This window comes from Bufo gargarizans, chromosome 2 (assembly GCF_014858855.1).
Source record: "Bufo gargarizans isolate SCDJY-AF-19 chromosome 2, ASM1485885v1, whole genome shotgun sequence".
Taxonomy (NCBI): Eukaryota; Metazoa; Chordata; class Amphibia; order Anura; family Bufonidae; genus Bufo; species Bufo gargarizans.
The window spans coordinates 255,062,517-255,082,073 of NC_058081.1; the positions used below are offsets into that span (position 1 = coordinate 255,062,517).

General features: G+C 44.0%; 1 protein-coding gene across 1 annotated transcript in view; it reads right to left on the reverse strand.

Moving 5' to 3' along the window:
- Nucleotides 1-19,557, reverse strand: part of CERK (ceramide kinase) — a 115,361-nt gene that overhangs the window by 47,275 nt on the left and 48,529 nt on the right. Inside the window, exons 2-3 of the mRNA XM_044280235.1 lie at nucleotides 11,971-12,033; nucleotides 634-747 (exon numbers count right to left, since the gene is read on the reverse strand). Of these exons, the coding sequence (XP_044136170.1) occupies nucleotides 634-747; nucleotides 11,971-12,033 (177 nt within the window). The remainder of the gene's footprint in view (nucleotides 1-633; nucleotides 748-11,970; nucleotides 12,034-19,557) is intronic.

Here is a 19,557-nt window from a genome sequence, read left to right on the forward strand (position 1 = left end):
CCATATCTTTTGTATGGCCCATTTATATATTTGTGTAGGTTATTCATGTCCCCCCCCCCCCCCTCCCTTAGAAGTCTCTTATCAAGACAAAATTAATGTAATTATTTTATTCTTTCTTCATAACCAAGCAGCTTGTATGGAGGGGAGGATGGCCATCCTACACAGCGGGGGAAAAGGGGGTGGCATCGGGCCACTGCCACAGCAGAGCAGCGGCCCGATGGTTAGCCCAATGCATACAGCAGTCCCTAAGGAAGGGGTTATGTCTACAATTTGTAGCAGACTGTCAGCTGTATGTTACAGCTGATAGAAGAGGTCACACTACATTTTTTTCTGGAAGAGTAAAAATACTCCTCAATTTTGTGGCGTACGAATTTTGTGGTAATTCACATATATAATGCATAGGCCCACATAATGTTATAAGGCTGATATTTCTGCAGGGAAACCATTGCTAGTCTCCCATGCAGAAATAAACAGACAATTTTACATTTATCCAACATCATACACTAAACATAAGACCACTGCTGCCATACACAGCGCCCCCCTGACGCTTCCATACACAGCGTCTAGTACAGTACTAACAGTTACAGTTCATCTAGAATGTGCATCTTTCTGATACTAAGAACAGGTGTCTACCTGTAAACGCATGAGGTTTGCACATGTGTTTCCACTGCATGCCTTGGTAGTACTTCTCATCAATCTCAGCTTCTCCAACCGAAACAATTTCAGATATAGGGACAGTATGACCACCTGCAAAATGGAAAAAGGAAATAGAATAAACTAAGGTCTTATAAAACATGACAATAACTGAGTACAAGCCTCTTGTAGGGCATGTAGCCTAGTGCAGAAGGTATTCTGCTCTGCGGGAAAAGTGGTTTTGCACAAAAATGCTCAGAAAATGGCTCATGCAACTCAATATTAAGTAATACAGAAACACTTTAATGTGACTGACATCTTACACTACTTGAAACCGCTTTTTTACATCTTGGCTTATAATGAAAAACATATTGATTTTTAGGGGGCGTGGCCATGAAGGAGTGAGGACGTGCTCTTGAGAGCTCCGCTGCATCCCTGGCGATTTTCTCCTCATAACTACCACTCCTGATGGGCAAAATGCTGACAAAGGCTTGAGCCCGACCATCGGCTCCCCTGGTTTTCTCCCAAGACGATATTCCTCACTTCTTCGCACAGCAATCTGCCTCTCCAGGCCCGGCTCTGCATAATCACGCCATGCGCTCCCAAGATGGCGCCAGTGCTCATACCCTGCAGCCTGAAGCGACTAGGAGTCCTTTACAGGTTAACAGACGCCGCTCAGCATCAGTGCCCTCCTTACCTTTGCCTGCTGAGTGCCAGGAGCGGCTCTGCAGCCCTGACCGGATGTCTCCGTCACAGGCACGAACGCGCTCACCGTGTGCGCTCCCCAACCTCAAGTCCCTTCACCTGCCAGAACCTTTGCTGGCCTTGTTGGTACCACCACAACCTGCAGCGCCACAGGTCAGTCCTCACTGCCTTTAGCAGCAGAGGCTACCAGCCCTGCCACTCCAGTGGATTTTGCCCTGGGACCCTCTGCTCACTCTTTTTGGCCCAGAGGGCCCTCACTTATGGTGATAAATGCCTCAGATACCCAACAGAGGCCCTCTTATGACCAACCATCGGTGTATACTGGTCCCTCCTTCCAGAGACAGCCTCTGGACCATCAGCAGCAGTCCCCTAGCCTGCCAGCTCATTATGTCCCCTCCTCTCCAATTGCACAAGACTCTATACTCCCACCTTCTCACTCCCCCAGACCTTCCTTGGCAGAATTCCCACACTGGTCCACTGGATCCTCATGAGATGGTTCCCATCCACAGACATCTGGAGCAGCTCCACCTGGTCCCAAGACTACGATCGATTTTGCAGCCATACCCCCCAGGGGTCCCCTTTGCACTCCTCTTTGAGACCTTCCTCCTCCACAGATTTATTTGATGAGGACTCTAGACCACCAACAATGGCAGACTTCCGTACACTCATCTGCTCTCTACCCTCTAAAACCGACCTGTCTAGTTTTGCTACCAACATCTTACGAGAATGCAATTGGCAATTCTCTCAGGTCCGCTCTGAGCTGGCTGCAATTGACACAAGAGTCAACACTGTCACACAAGACCATGAAACCCTGTCGGCGACAGTCAAAGCCTTACAAGATCTTTCTTCTTTTTTCTTTGGTTGCCTCTTATTTTCCTTTTCTCTCTCTTTTGTACCTACCATCCCCCCTCCCTTTGCTCCTTTTGTTCTTTTCCTCCCCCACAGATATGACATCACTCAGAATATCGTCTTTCGACTCTAAAGGCCTCAACACCCCTGAAAAAAAGGACCCAAGTGCTTCACCATTTTCATCGCCAGAAGGTACATATTATCTGTTTTCAAGAAACACACTTCAAGGTGGAAGGGGGTGTGCCTGGCATCAGCACTACACGACTTGTCACTTTGCAAACAATCCAGTGACTAAGACCAAAAGGGGGTCGCCATGGCAATCCATAAATCCTTGCCTCATCAGGTGCTGGGTTGTACTGTTGATGCTGGGGCCAGATACCTGTTTCGCTTGCTATTAATTGGTGGAAGAGAATTCACAATTCTTAATGCCTATGCCCCCAACCAAAACCAGGCCTGCTTTCTTCTGCTTCTTCAGTTGATATGACCCTTCTTCTGTGGTCACCTTAACCTCACCCTGGACCCCAATTCCACTGGGCGCGCCTCCCTTCTCTACTCAACCATTAAAAAAGTTAGAAAAGCGCTACTCCAATTACAAATATACGACCCGTGGCGTCTTCAACAGCCGGCAGACAAAGATTATACCTTTTACTCTGCCCCACATTCTTCCTATAGTTGAACAGACTACATCCAGCTCCAACAACCGTCTCTCTCATGGCTGGATTGCACACAAATAGGCAACATCTTGTGGTTGGACCATGCCCCAGTAAATTGTTCTCTAAACCTCCCTTTCCTCACCAAACGAAACTGGACATGGCGTTTGAATGACTCTCTCCTCCTTAACTCAGTATGCGCCGCTGACCTTACCAGCACCGTAAAAAAAAACTCCTCTCTGACCACCGTACAGATCCACAATGGGTAGCTGTAAAGTGTGTTCTATGCGGGGTTCTCATTAAGCATGGCTCTCGTCTCAAGAAGGTATAGTCTCTCAAACTTGCCTTACAGAAGGTGGCCTCTCTTGAGCTTGCCCACATACGAGTACACTCTACCGACTCTCTGCGATCTCCAGAATGCACGCCTAGATGTTAAGCGTTTCCTGGAGTCGTTCTATAAAAGCATGATTCAATTATGCCGTAGTAAATTTTACGGCAACAAGAGTCGGCGTTTGTTGCCGAGGGCTCTCAGGAGAAAACTGGCTGCCTCCAATATCCCTGCTATCAAAAATTCTGCGGGTCGTATGGACCATACCTCCGCAGATATTGCCTTTTCCTTCCACTCCTTACACTCTCGCTCTACCCTAAGGCAACCAGAAAATGGGCCCGAATCCCTTTCCCAACCGCACAAATTATCTGAACTGGAGTCCGCTAGTTTAGAAACCCCATTCATGGAGGATGAACGCCAAACGTTTCTTAAAGCTTTACCGGGGAGCAAAAGCCCACCTTCATGGTTAGGTTCTATAAATCTCTCTCAACTTCTATTTCCCCTTTCTTGCTCCGGGTCTTTAATGCGGTGTCTCCTGAGCTTTCCTTCCCAGTACAGACCACAGAGGCCCATATTGCAGTCATATTGCACTTTGTATATTGGCTGCTGACCGGCTCATGTGGCTTAATATCTGCTCTCCTATTCTCCCAAGATGGCTGGACTATCGTACATAACAAGCACTTCTACCTTTTGTGTCACCTCTATCCCCTCATAGATTGTAAGCTCTTGCGAGCAGGGCCCTCATTCCTCTTGTAATAATCTACTTGTCTGTTGCTATGTTAGTTATAACTCTTTGTACATGAACCCCTGAATTGTAAGGCACTGCGGAATATGTTGGCGCTATATAAATAAAGATTATTAGCATTATATTATTCCTAAACCTGGTAAAGACTTGCACTTCTGTGCCAGTTATCATCCCATTTCCCTCCTAAATGTAGATCTTAAAATATTGTCTAAATTACCAAAACTTACCCGGTCCCTTGGTCTCCTCTCTCAAAACCTCTTTTCCCTTTGCCTGGCCATCAAATGGGATAACATACCTAGGTGAAAAAAAGTCACCGCAGACCTGGCACAACTCTTTAAATGAAACTTCTCTCTCCTTCAATGATTTCAGGAAGATATGGAGTCCTGGCATCCACCAGACTTCTATTGGTTTGGCAGAATCAGTAGTTTAAAGATGAACCTGCTGCCCAGACTACTCTCTCCTGCAGACCACCGCATACCGTCAACATTCTGGACCCAAATACGCCCGATGCTTTACGAAATTTGTATTGTCTCCTGGTAAACCACGGTTAAAATGGGAAATAATGACCCGTTCTAAGGAGGCGGGGGTGGTTGGTCTGCCGGACTGGTGCCTATTAGGGCTGCATGATATGGGAATTTTGTGCGATTGCGATTAGGGCCCTAAAAATTGCGATAACGGTATGCAATGCGATATTTTAAGGGAATTGTGCTAGAGGTCTATTTGCTTGGATTTTCAAGGCAAAAGCACACACAAATTACTGATAATGCAGAAATGTAGTTATGCTTAACTCAAGAACTGAAATGCACATCTTTTACTAAATTAAATAACATATTTGCATTACTGCAAAAGTACAAAATACAAAACTTGCCATTTTCTTAATAGCACTGCACTGCACAGAACAGATAAATAAAATAGAATAAATAAAAGAACATTTGTTCATTAAAATAACGACTTGCCTCCAGCCCCTCCTCCCTCCCCATACTGTAACGGATGTATCGCCGGCCGCGCTGTGCAGCATAGCGGCCGGCGATACATCCGTGTCAACCACGTAAAAAGTCAACCATCGCTTTATAAGGCGCACTGCCATTTTCCCCCCACTTTTGGGGGAGAAAAGGTTTTTGGGTCGGCCAATTGGCGATTGCGATATGGCGATTAATTGCGATTGCTTTGGCGATATATTGTGCAGGCCTAGTGCCTATATTACCATTCTACCGCCTATGCGAGGCTTCTAGACATGATGTGTACCGATACCTCCAAGTCCTGGGTTCACATAGTGCGAGACACTTCCTCTTGTTCTCCGACAGTACTCCCATGACTGACAGGCACTCCACGCTTTACTTCTCCTAAGCTGTCCTTCACGGCGCACCATACTTTTGCGATACTAGCATCCATTAGCCGTCACAACTCGCTTATTGACCCCAAAGGCCCCCTTGTCTCAATTACTGATCATCCACGCTTCCCCCCTAGGGCAGTCATCCCACTTGTTTCTACAGGGCATGAAAATTCAACCTGTCAGGTACTCTCAGGATCTTCCCTGAAGCCCTTAGCTCAATTGCTGGAAACTCACACCTCATTGGCGCAAAACGCTTTTGAACACCTACAACTCCAACATTTCTACACCTCTATGCTCAAAACGCACACACTAACCCTAAACCTCTCAGTATAAGAAAAGATATGCTTAGCCCAGTCAGCGACACTTAGAAACATATCACCTATATACAAATTACTAACACATGAACGCTCTTCACACCTCCCCCCCTTCTGCCAGGCCTGGGAGTGTGACTTGGGTATACATCTCCTCTCAGTGGAATAGGCGCTTCCTCTTAGCCTATAAAGCGCTAATCTCCACGAAGGCCTGGAAAACTAGCTATAATATTGTATCCAGATGGTATAGAGTGCCCACGCTCCTCCATAAATGGTTCCCTACAGTGTCATACTGCTGCTGGAGATGTCAAACGGAGGAGGGTATGATGATCGCACTACGCCCCTTCTGGTCTTCTGTGTGCAAGACAATCCGAGAGGTTATGGGCATCCCTATACCGAACTCCCCTGAATCTCTCCTATTATTTGTACTTGACCTTAACATTCCTGCCTATAAGAACTCTCTTCTCAAGCAGCAAAAGCAGTCATTCCACGACACTGGAAATCCCTCTCCCCACCCTCACTAGACGAATGGTTCAAGGAGATCAACCTATACCAGTGAGGAGGATCTAATTAGCCTGACCCCCTCAGATTCCCCACGATTTCTGAAAACCTGGGGTCCATGCGATATGTTACGCTCCTCAGAGACATTTTCGGAGCCTACAGCTATGAGTCAAACACAGGCATGCTCAACCTGCGGCCCTCCAGCTGTTGCAAAACTACAACTCCCAGCATGCCCGAACAGCCTACAGCTATCAGCCTACAGCAGGGCATTGTGGGAGTTGTAGTTTTACAACAGCTGGAGGGCCGCAGGTTGAGCATGCCTAGTCAAACACATCCAGCTCCGTACCCCTCCTTACCTTCCCCCTTTTTCCCTCCCCCTCCTATCTTCTGTTTCCTTTCCATCACTCTCTTTCTTCTTTTAAGTTATTTAATCAGTTGTTATGTTTTAAGTTTGATTACTTGTTTTCACCCATGCGGCTCCATGGTTTATATACTTTTGAGCATAGAAAGTTATACATGCTCACCTTACTGTATGTTTATTACAAAAATTATACTAACCACCTTCACTAAAACTCGAATGAGAAAAACATATTGATTTGACTTCTTGTACAACATTATTGTGACATTTTCAATAGCTAGTAATAAATAGCACATTGTTAAAAGGAACAGCAACTATAGAAAACACACAAATACAAATCTCAGCAAATTCACCCTGAGGGCTCACGCACACGACTGTATCCGTATTGCTGCCCGCACACCATGGATGCACAAAATATGAAAACCTTCTTTGTGCATTTCCCAATATTCTCACTCCTATCACTAGAACACACTATTCAGGTCTGCAATGTGGACAAGAGAATGAGATCTGCTATACTTTGCAGAAGAGACATACGGATATGGACAGCACACAGATGATATCAATTTGCGGTCTGTTTTTTTATTTATTTAGTTTTGTTGGTTTTTTGCAGACCCATAGAAATGTTTGAGTCAAGGTGCTCCCTGCAAACAACGCAGATAGGAAACAGCTGGGAAATACAGTCATGTGCATGGAGCCTTAATATGAATTCCTACCTTGATTTTACAATTTTCCATAGGGCAACCAAAACCGTCAGATGTATAAAGAATCCTGTGTCCCCCAAGATCAGCCTCCCTTCCTCCACCCCCAATGAAAGAAAAAGAGAAAAGCAATGCAATACCTTAGGAGACCACTTGCTTCACTTTTTGTGTATTGACACTAATCATGGTCTCATAGGGTAAACCAATGTGTGTCTCCACTACGCCCCGAAAACCTGCTGCTGTGGATCCTTAAAAAAAATATTTATTAGCAAAAGGAGACATGCGTCTGCATGCATCTTTTTTTGTCTGGCTGCCTCTTGGTATATTTGCCGTGCTGCAGTCGAATTTTCACCAGACCCACTTATAGGGGCTGCATATGGTAGTAATGGATACGGCACGCTGTTCCCTTCCGGAACCATTAATGCCAGTGTAAAACAGGCCTAAGGAGAGAAGAAGAAAGGAAGCATGGGGCAGAGTGGATGTCCTTGTGCAGGGACAAAGACTGAGGTCTATACCGTGTGAGGATTTTTCCCCTTGAATGGTCATCCCATCATTATATCTTGGGATGACCAATCTCTTGTAGTTAAAGCTTTTGGGAAGCCTTGCACTTTACTTACTCCCTCATAATATCAAAATAATGTAAAATATTAAAAGCCTTTTCAAATCACAGCTTTAAGACCAAATTATATATCTAATCAACAGAAAGGTAAGAGTTCCTTTAAATATACAAAATCCAAACTATAACTAAGTGGTACTTTTAACATGGTTTAAAAAAAAAAAAAAATTAAAGTAAACAATAGACTCTGATTTTCCTACTTAAATTATTGCTACTGGGGGTGACAAAAATCTACCCGTAGCGAGAACAAAATCAAATAAGCATCCATAATTAAATTATACAATGTGATTACATTTGTTAAGTACATCTGCAAGCACTGGGCAGAAAAAGTCCTAGGGTTGTATTTAACATAAAGTATGAACTATAGGGATAAAAAATAAATAAAAAAAATGGGCTTTCGCATATGCAATCACGAAGACTACTGAAACTGCAAAAAAATCTAGGTCTGAGAAGCCTTAGGGTACTTTCACACTAGCGTTTAAGTTTTCCGGTATAGAGATCCAGCAAAAACACTAGTGTGAAAGTAGCCTTAAAGAGGACCTGTCACCGCTCCTGACATGTCTGTTTTATTAGCTTCATGCATTCCCCATGTAGTAACAATTCTGGAGCATCTATTCTTATGGCTCTAAGTTGTGCCGTTCCTTTATTATTTCTACTAGAAGTTATGACTGAATTGTCAGCAGCTTGAAGTAAGGGTACAGAGGGGTGTTACCAGTTGGAGGTGTGTCACAGCACAGTTCGACAATGACAGCACTGACTGGATAGAGTGAGACTGAGCAGGTACACACCCCCAAGTGGTAACATTCCTCTGTACCCTCACTGCAGACTGATGGCAATTCATTCACAACTTCTAGTAGAAATAAAGGAACTGCACAACTTAGAGCCATAAGAATAGAGGCTCCAGAACTGTTATTACATGGGGAATGCATGAAGCTATTAAAACAGACATGTCAGGATAGATGACAGGTCCTCTTTAAAATGGGGTCTGCCAGTTAGAATTGGCCAAATATTAGCTGCAATTATATTAACTAAAAGGCGCGTTTGCGATTTTTTTCAATTTTCTTTTGTCTGTAAATTCAAATGAGTTGTCCCATTGAGGAGAACCCGATATTAAAAAAGGGTTTATGCTCTGGCTGACTTGACCTGTCCTCCAGCAAAGTCAGCAGATGTCTCAGAAGCTGGACCTGTGATGAATGATTGCTGTGCCAGCTCCAGATTAACCCAACACACTCTGATTTGTTCAAACTCTATTCACACAGAAAAGGACAAAAAGAACAATACTGGTTTCAACTGCTCGGTCTGTGTGGTTGCGGGGGAGTCACTTTGGACGGCCTCTGCGACTACAATATAGCTAGAGCCACTTGGTTTTAAGGAGAGAACAGGTAGATGTTGGAGGAGGGGGTCGAGCAGGCAGCAGAGCAGGCAGTAAACAGCCCAGTCCACAGGACTACAGACAGAGCTGTATAGTTGCAGCACTAGAGCTACTGCAAAAGAGCCGATTGACGAGGTGCCGGGATGTCTGATCCCAACTCACTGACCAGATAGAGAAGACCTATCCTGTGGACAGACCACCACTTGTAACAGGCATAGCTCTTGTGGAAGCAGCTGTTATGGGACCCTAACTCAGAAGGGCCCCCTGATCAGTATTATACACTGACATGATATAAAGTGACAGTATATACAGTGACATCATGACTCATTGAGGGTTGCGTCATTCTAATCCTGCCTGTAATAATAAGTAGAATACTGCACCATAGTGATCTGTCCAAAAAAAGAAGCAGCATCCTGTATTAGGTTTAGCAGCCTGAGCGAAAACTTTTTATACTGATATTTACTTGGAAAATAAAAAACATAAAAAATGCTTTCAAAATATATTTCAATGGGTTTTCCTCGATTTTAATATTAATGACCTAGTCTCTGGATAGGTCATCAATATCAGATTGGCAGGGGTCCGACACCTGGCACCCCCATGATCAGCTGGTTGAAGAGAAGGCTGGGCTCCGTGCGAGCGCTGCCTTTCCTTCATTATTTACCTGCTCACCATCAATTGAAACGTTCCTTCCTATATACTTGAATAGAAAAAAGCCGCCCCGTTGAAGTCGACTGTCAACATGCAGCACGGCCTTCTCTTCAACCAGCTAATTGGGTGCCAGGCGTCAGGCCCCTACCAATCTGATATTGATGACCTATTTTGAGGAGAGGTCATCAGTATAAAAATACCGGTAAACCCCTTTAACATAAAGACATGATTGAATAGGTCATTATCTGATTACACATTCCCTTTAAAGAGGACCTTTCACCAGAATTAAACTTCTAAAGTAACTATACAGGCATGTAGAGCGGCGCCCAGGGACCCCCCTGCACTTACTGTTATACCTGGGCAAAGCTCCGTTCTCCCGTCATTGCCTCCAGTATCTTTACAGTTAAGCTCCACCCAGGGGAACCTGCCGTCGGCTCATTCACCCATGCTGTAGCGCTGGCCAATCACAGCGCTCAGCTCATAGCCTGAGAGAGAAAAAAGCCTCTCAGGCTATGAGCTGAGCTCTGTGATTGGCCAGCGCTGCAGCATGGGAGAAGGAGGCGCCGGCAGGTTCCCCTGGGTGGAGCCTAACTGTAAAGATACCGGAGGCAATAACGGGAGAACGGAGCGGCGCCCAGGAATAACAGTAAGTGCAGGGGGGTCCCTGGGCGCCGCTCTACATGCATGTATAGTTACTTTAGAAGTTTAATTCTGGTAATAGGTCCTCTTTAAGACACTTGAGTTGTGCTCTAACTATACTTCAATCTACAAGTGAAATTTTCAGGTTTTTCCAATTTCAATGTGGGTCAGATAACACGCTTAAAGAGGACCTTTCACCGATTATGACACTGAACTAAGAATACAGACATGGAGAGCGGCGCCCGGGGATCTCACTGCACTTACTATTATCCGGCGGCGCTCTGTTCTCCTGCTATGCCCTCCAGTATCTCCGGTCACAAATTTATGGTAGACGGAGTCTGCCCTTGTTCTGCTCTAGCACTGGCCAATCGCATTGCAGAGCTCACAGCCTGGGAGAAAATAACCTCCCAGGCTGTGAGCTCTGCGCTGCGATTGGCCAGCGCTAGAGCTGAACAAGGGCAGACTCCTCCTACCATAACTTAGTGACTGAAATCTCCGCCTACTATAACTTAGTGGCCGGAGATACCGGAGGGCATAGCAGGAGAACGGAGCGGCGCCCAGGGATAATATTAAGTGCAGTGAGATCCCCGGGCGCCGCTCTACATGTCTGTATTCTTAGTTCACAGTGTCATAATCGGTGAAAGGTCCTCTTTAACAAAGAACCTGCAAACAGGGTACTATGCCATGTCCTATCACAAAGCATCTGATAACAACATTAATTCCTGTACAGAAAATCTAATTTTATATACAGTATATCTTAGACTTACTCCTTATGACTGTCACTAGAATTTAGTCTGACCAATTACTCAGATCTTATTGGTGCAGGTTTAAGGGTAAAGATGGAGAAAATGTAGAGTACCTCACAATGACACATTAAAGGGGTTGTCCGGGTTCAGAGCTGACATCCCTCCATTTTCACCCCTGCAGCCCTCCTGACATGAGCATCAGAGCAGTTCATGCGCCGATGCTCTCCTTTGCCCTGCACTAAATCGCGCAGGGCAAAGGCATTTTTTGGAAATCCGGTGACGTACCGGGGCTCTCCATGGGCCTGCCAGGAACCCCGGTGACATCACCGAACACACTGCCGGGCGGAAGTTATTGAAAACAAAAGAGCCCTTGTCCTGCGTGATCTAGCGCAGGGCAAGGAAGCGCATCGGAGGCTGCCTGGGTGCGCATCGGAGGCTGCCTGGGTGAAAATAAGGGCATGTCCGGGTTCAGCTCTGAACCCGGACAACCCCTTTAAACTAAGGGTTAGGATGCAACCTTGTCAACCCAAGGCAGCCAATGACCACACAAATTTGAAAGTAATACCTCTGTTATTCTGAAATTGTGTGCAGGCACTGACCAATGCGGGTGGGCATGGTTGCAGCCGCACTGTGGAGACCCGGTCTTATGGACGATACATTCAGCTGCGTCTAAGTGACTTGTTGGTAGGCTTTTCCCTACACATGCAGAGCCACACAATAAACACAAAGCAAAGTAAAATGCGATGCAGGGTTTATAGATATCATTATTTTCATTACATATTTAAAAATTAGTAGAAAATTTTACTTTTATATAAAAAAATAAAAAATTGTTTCCTACCGGCATATAATCGATGGGTTGTCAGACCTTGTGCCCTATGGATGACTCGTGTGATGCAAGCACCTAATAAAAGAAATGACACAAACTTACTAAACGACATACATAAACTAACGGGGTACAGAAAGTTATTGAATAACCACAGGTATATGCACATGGAGGACAGAAAGCAGCTGAACTCTTCTATAGGGTTCCATGGAAAAGCTTGGCAGACTGTATTGCATCCTACATAATAAAAGTACCATGGATGCCACTTTACATAGATGGCATTCCTTTATTTGGCAAATGTCTTTATTGGGATCAGTGAGGATTTTTTTTAAATTCAAAATAAGTTAATAAATGTATCACAAAAAATACAAGCCATTAAAAAGGTGTTTTTCTGGTTCTTTCATATTCAGGATAGGTCATCGATATCGGATTGGTGTGGGTCGCTGCCCACTGTAGAGGTTGTGCTGAGGTACTGCAGCTTAGCTTCCTTTCAAGTGTCAGGTGTTGGACCCCCACTGATCTGATATTGAGGAGCTTTTTAATAGAACTGGGCTATGTTCATAGTTTTCTGATGTATACAGAGGTCTAGACATGAAAGTCTGCAACTGTCCAGTCGTGGCCAAAAGTATTGAGACTGACTGGTTTTGGTTTTACAAAGTGTGCTGCTTCAGTGTTTTCAGATCTTTTTGTCAGATGTTTCTCTGTTATATTGAAAAACAATTAAAAGCATTTCATAATTTTTATTTTTTTTACTTCTATTGACAAATACATCAAGTTTATGTGAATATTTCCAGTGTTGACCCTTATTTTTCAAGAATTCTGCAATTCACCTTGGTATCCTTGAGGTCAACTTCAGGACCAATTGATGACTGGTGGCAACCCATTCTTCCCTAATCAGTGCTTGGAGTTTATCACAATTTCTGTGTTTTTGTTTGTCCACTCTTTTTGAGGTCTGACCACAGGTTCTCTATGGGATTCGGGAGAGAATTGGTTGGCACTCCACTTCTTTGGAAGAAAGCAATCCTGTTGCTCAGTGACAGGACAAAGATCCCAATATAGTTAAGAGAATATCACGGCACACGGTTGTAAGGCCAATTTCTAAACTTTTATTTATACAGTTACAGTAATATCGGCAAGACCAATGTTTCAGTCCTACCAGGACCCTGATCACTGCCTATATGCCCCAAGAGAAAAGGCTGACTGGATTCTGGAGGATAGGTAATCAATATTAAAAGCCCGGAGAACCCCTTTAAAGCAACTAGTCTGCTCTTCTAAATTTAATCAGCATGACAAAGCGATATGAGCTGCCTTGTTCTTGTTAACACTTTCTCCTGAGCTAACGAGAAGATCACTTAAAATTGTTAGGTCATTTTGCGGCAGAGCTGAAATCCAGTGGAAATTAAGTTAATGATTAAGTTAATTTCCATGGCAACTGCAATTCATGTAATTACTCTTCAAAATCTAACGTTAAAGGGGTTATCCGAAACAAACTATCCCCCTATATGCTGGACCCTCACACGGAATATACTTACCGCTCCTGGTCCGTGCACTGCCGCTGCTGCTTCTCGCCCTGCACAGATGAAAACATCCGGTGCCAGGGGAAGCAGCCAATGGCAGGCAGGGACAAGCCTCCCTAGCGTCACCCGCGATGCTAGGGAGGCTCGTCTCCGTCTCCCGCCTGCCATTGGCTGCTATAAACCCCCACCCCACCGCCGACACCGGATGTTTTCATCGGCGCAGGGGGAGAAACAGCAGCAGTGGTGCAGGGACCACGAGCGGCGCAGGGAACCAAAGTATATTCCGTGTGAGGGGCCTGGCATATGGGGGGAAAGGGGGGGTTATAGTTTCAGATAACCCCTTTAATGCAAATTGCCACCATAAAAACTGAAGCAGTAAGCTTTATTTGTTTTTTATTTGCTTACAAAAAAAAATCCTATTTCTTTGGGGTCAAATACTTTTTGTAGGATTATTATTATTAGTACACTCACTTTTATAGCACTGACATATTCCACAGCACTTTACAGACATACGAATCACTCTGTCCCCAATCTAAGTTCCCTATCAGTATGTCTTTGGCGTGTGGGAGGAAATCGGAGTACCCGGAGGAAACTAAAGCAAACACAAGGAGAACATACAAACTCTATGCAGATGTTGCCCTTGGTCGCATTCGAACCCTGGATTAACCACTATGCCACCGTGCTGCCCATTAGGATGTGCAGGAAGTTCACAATAAACACCACCAAATCCATTCCTGTAAAGGTACTGATAATTGAGAAGGCTAAAAAACACTGAAAACTACTCCCTATAACCACAAATCTACTTAGCATTCAAGATACAGGGCCTTTCTTCTGAAGATCATCATCTAGAAAATCTTAGACATAATAAAAAGAAAACCATAAATAATAAAAGAAGCAAACTCTAAATTAATAAGATCTTAGAAGCCTATTCTACGAAAAGGGAAGTTTTTCCAGAGTTCCTTTTTTAAGAGTTAGTATATATGTGCTTTTGCACATAGCCTATTTCCATAGTAACTAGAGATGAGTGAATGTCATATTTTGAAATTCGTTCAGGCTTTGTTTACTGGTAAAAGGTGAATTGTGTTATGGATTCCATTACCACGGACCATAACTTAATTCTATGACGGATCTGCCCCGTTTCCATTATGCAGGAGAGGGCTCCCCTGCATAACGGAATCGGGACGGATCCGTTATGCAGGCCATAGACTTCTATTATGACGGAATGCCTCTGAAAGCATTCCGTTAAGAATTCCGTCATAGAATTGCGTTATAGTCCGTGGTAATGAAATCCATAATGCAATTCACCTTTTACCAGTAAATGAAGTGTAAATGAATTTCCTAACCTGAAATTCGCTCATCTCTAATAGTAACCATACAGATTTATTTTTAAGAGATATTGTAAACCTGCCCTTAATCATGTCGCCACATAAAAGCGCACAGAAGCTATGGCAAACTTTCCGCTCCATTACCTGCAACACAGTGACCAACAAACGTGTCCATGACGTCTTTGGACTCCGCTTATGTTGTTTCATCCGCAGAGTTCACATGCACATATTTCACTGACATTACAAACTATGTCTTCCATCTACAAGTAGCACTATGCCACAGAAAATGTATCATCACTGACAGTCAGATGTCATTCCTAAATATACCAGGGTCATGTTTTTCACCAAAGGTTTGTCATTTCTCATACAGACATTGCTATACATCTTGCTCATCTTTCCTTCAGATCTGTCAACCTTCCAACAAATCTTGATCAACCCACTGCCAAACCATGATAACCCCTCTGTCAACACCCATAAATCTTAGGTGTCTGGATTGCTTGCTATTGTACAAAAGCTTCAAAAAACTATCTAAAGACAAGTCCATCAAGTTCAACAAAGGCATTGACCAGAAAATTTTTAGTCTCTGATAAATCCAGAGAAGAACATTTGACACTTCATGCGACTCTTAAATTGACTTCAACTTTGCTCCTCTCAATGTCTTTTTATTATTTTACTGACTATAAGACAATGCAGGGACAAGTCGCCATAAAAAGCTTTGCAAATTACTGATTCTAACCAAACTAGCGTCTAACTGTACTCTTGTTAGCAATGCTTGGGGATCGCAAATCCATAGAAGACACAAGTCAAATCCAAAAAGTCCTAAAGGCAAAATGTAATCCTAACAAATGTTCCAATAACTACTAAAGGGAAAAAGCTATGTCAGACTTGTTATAATAAAGTGCAACATAACAGCTGAGCGGGCAAGACCATCATTTTTTTTTTTTTTTACAAGATTCACAGGTTTTATGGTGGAATCCAAAGTCCAGGAATTGGTATTCTACTCCATGCAAATGTACATGAAAAACAAGCTTATCTGCATTCAGAGGTTATTAACCCATACGCATCTAGTCCACCTGTTTCATACAGCTCCAGACTAAGGCCCCTTTCACACGGGCGAGATTTCCACGTGGGTGCAATCCCAGAGGTGAACATATTGCACCCGCACTGAATCCGGACCCATTCATTTCTATGGGGCTGTGCACATGAGCTGTGATTTTCACGCATCACTTGTGCGTTGAGTGAAAATCGCAGCATGCTCCTCTTTGTGCATTTTTCACGTAACGCAGGCCTTGTAAAAATGAATGGGTTTGAGTGAAAATCGCAAGCATCCGCAAGCAAGTGCGGATGCGGTGCGATTTTCATGCACGGTTGCTAGGCAACGATCGGGATGGGGACCTGATTATTATTTTCCCTTATAATATGGTTATAAGGGAAAATAATAGCATTCTGAATACAGATTGCATAGTACAATAGGGCTGGAGGGGTTAAAAAATAAAATTAAAAATAATTTAACTCACCTTAATCCACTTGTTCGCACAGCTGGCATCTCTTCTGTCTTCTTTCGTGAGGAATATGACCTTGATGACGTCACTACGTTCATAACATGGTCCGTCACATGATCCATCACCATGGTGATGGATCATGTGACAGACCAGGCGATGAACGTAGTGACGTCATCAAGGTCATATTCCTCCCGAAAGAAGACAGAAGAGATGCCAGCTGCGCGAACAAGTGGATTAAGTTGCGTTTAAATAATTATTATTTTTTTAACCCCTCCAGCGCTATTTGACTATGCATTCTGTATTCAGAATGCTATTATTTCCCCTTATAATCATGTTATAAGGAGAAATAATACAATCTACACAACCTTGAACCCAAACCTGAACTTCTGTGAAGAAGTTCGGGTCTGGGTACCACATTCAGTTTTTTATCACGCGTGTGCAAAACGCATTGCACCCACGCGATAAAAACTGAACAACGGAAAGCAATCGCTTTAAAAACTGACTGCAATTGCGTACCTACTCGCGCGGGTTTGCTGCAATGCACCGGGATGCATCCAGAGCTAATCCGGACACGCTCGTCTGCAAGGGGCCTAAGGCTACATTTACACGACCGTATTTTCTATCTGCATCTGATTGGCATTTTTTATGGATCGCAGGCGGACCCATTCATTTCTATGGGATTGTAAAAAATGTGTACAGCACATGCATGGGAGCCCACAAAAAGTGCAGGATGCACATGGACTGGATCTGTATTTTGTGAATCCACGATTTGTGTACCGCACAACAGATACGGTCACGTGAATGTAGCCTAAAGCCCCTGTCAGTGTTTGATCATTGATTTCCAGAACCAGGGGTGGAGGGTACACAGAGATAAGGTAAATGGGTACATCTACACAATCCTATGTATTTTGAGGTCTGCAAAATGCGAATCAGCAAAATACAGGCGACTTTCAAGTGACAATGGGTCCACGGCTCGCATTTTTGAGGCCAGGAAAAAACACATGTTCTATCTTTTGTGGAGCGGACACAGAAAGCATACGAATGTCCTTCTATTATTGGCTGCAAATGCAGACCATGGACCCACTAAAGTCAATGAGTCAGCCCAAAAAAAAATGCAACATGGACGTCATCCGTATTTAGAAGCTCCTGTAATTGCAGACCGCAAAGTACATACAGTCATGTAAATGCACCTAAATGAAAGATTTGCTCCTGTTATGTGTTGTTGACCAACACTAAGTTTTGGAACACAATCACTGACCAAACAACCCTATACACTGAATAAAACTGCAGCAGTTTGAGCATGACCACATCAGGACGATCTCTGTAGGTCAACGAGAATATTTCCAGTAACTAGTGATCGGATTCTAGAGTCATCACGGGGAAGACTTTGTAATCCTGTATAAAATTTAGACAACATAAGGCTTCGTTCACATAACTGTTCAGCCTTTCCGTTCTACTGCCCCGTTTAGAAGGCAGGAAAGCGGAAAGGACAGATTCGGCACATAACTGAGCTGAACGGAGTCCCCGGACCCCATAGACTACAATGGGATCCGTTAGGTTTCTGCTCAGAAGAAGATTTTTGAAGCAGAGACAAAAGTTGTGCATGCAGGACTTGGGTCCGCTTCAAAAATCTTCTTCTGAGCGGAAACCTGAGACAAAAGTCCTGCATGCACAACTTTTGTCTCCACTCAAAAATCTTCTGAGTGGAAACCTAACAGACCCCATTATAGTCTATGGGGCCCGTGGGCTCCGTTCGGCTCAGTTATGTGTCGAATCCATCCTTTCCGTTTTCCTGCCCCGAGGATGGAAAGACTGAATGGTGATGTGAATGAAGCCCTAACTACACAAGACAGAAGATGTACCAACTGTATCAGTTGTTCATGCCGTGTGATAGATTTAGCACATTTTGCCAGACATGTCCTCTTCTTTATACTATCTCATGGCTACCTCACTTTAGGCCAGTATTTAGTGCCAAAATTACATGTACACCAGCTCTTTGGCACAAAATGAGCCTGACCTGCTTCAGGAACTTCTTCAAAATAAGCTGCCACATGTGTCCATGAGGAATAGGACCAATTTTGGCCCGCATTGTTGAGAAAAATGATGTTTTCATATATGCAAATGAACCTCTAGGAGCAACGGGGGTGTTGCCGTTACACCCAGAGGCTCAGCTCTCTCTGTAACTGCTGTACGCTTTGCACGTTGATTGACAGGACCAGGTAGTGAAAACCTCATTGCTCCTGGCCCTGTCAAAGTGCAGGGTACACAGCAGTTACAGAGAGAGCAGACCCTCTCGGTAGAACAGCAACACCTCTGTTCCTTCTAGAGGCTCATTGCATATAGTATAATGCGGGCACATATGAACATGGGACCAACACATATGTCTTCAGCTGCCAAGTGCACATACAACAGGTTAGACAGTTTCATAGATGCCCTTTGAAGAATAGTTTCCATGACACCCAGAATGAGTTCTGCAAATATTCTGATATCATTGCTGTACTACAAAAAAAAAAAAGGATCTTTGCTCGTTTAGAAGATTCAGCAAGCTTTATAAAAAAAACTTGTGCAAGGGAAAAGTAAAGCGGTTGCTAAGAATCACAAAGCAGAATGGAAACTGATTGGCCACTATAGATATCTGCTTTGATCAATTTAGATAAATCTCCCAAAGGATGTTTTCAGAATTCTTCATAGGTTTTTTTATTTATTTTTTGTTACAGAAATGAATGGTTTTTGCACTACACAAAGGGCATTATTAATCAAAGACTAACTATATTTGTTAACCGTCGCGACCAATCACTGCACAAGTTTAATTTTTCTAGAGCTGCAAGTAAAAACAGTCAAAGGGGAAGCAGCTTGAATAAGGCTACTTTCACACTAGCGTTCGATCGGATCCGTTCTGAACGGATCCGATCATAATAATGCAGACGGAGGCTCCGTTCAGAACGGATCCGTCTGCATTATATTGGCATATAAAAGCTAAGTGTGAAAATAGCCTCGGACGGATCCGTCCAGACTTTCAATGTAAAGTCAATGGGGGACGGATCCACTTGAAGATTGAGCCATATTGTGGCATCTTCAAACGGATCCGTCCCCATTGACTTACATTGTAAGTCTGGACGGATCCGCACACCTCCGCACGGCCAGGCGGACACCCGAACGCTGCAAGCAGCGTTCAGCTGTCCGCCTGTCCGTGCGGAGGCGAGCGGAGCGGAGGCTGAACGCTGCCAGACTGATGCAGTCTGAGCGGATCCGCATCCA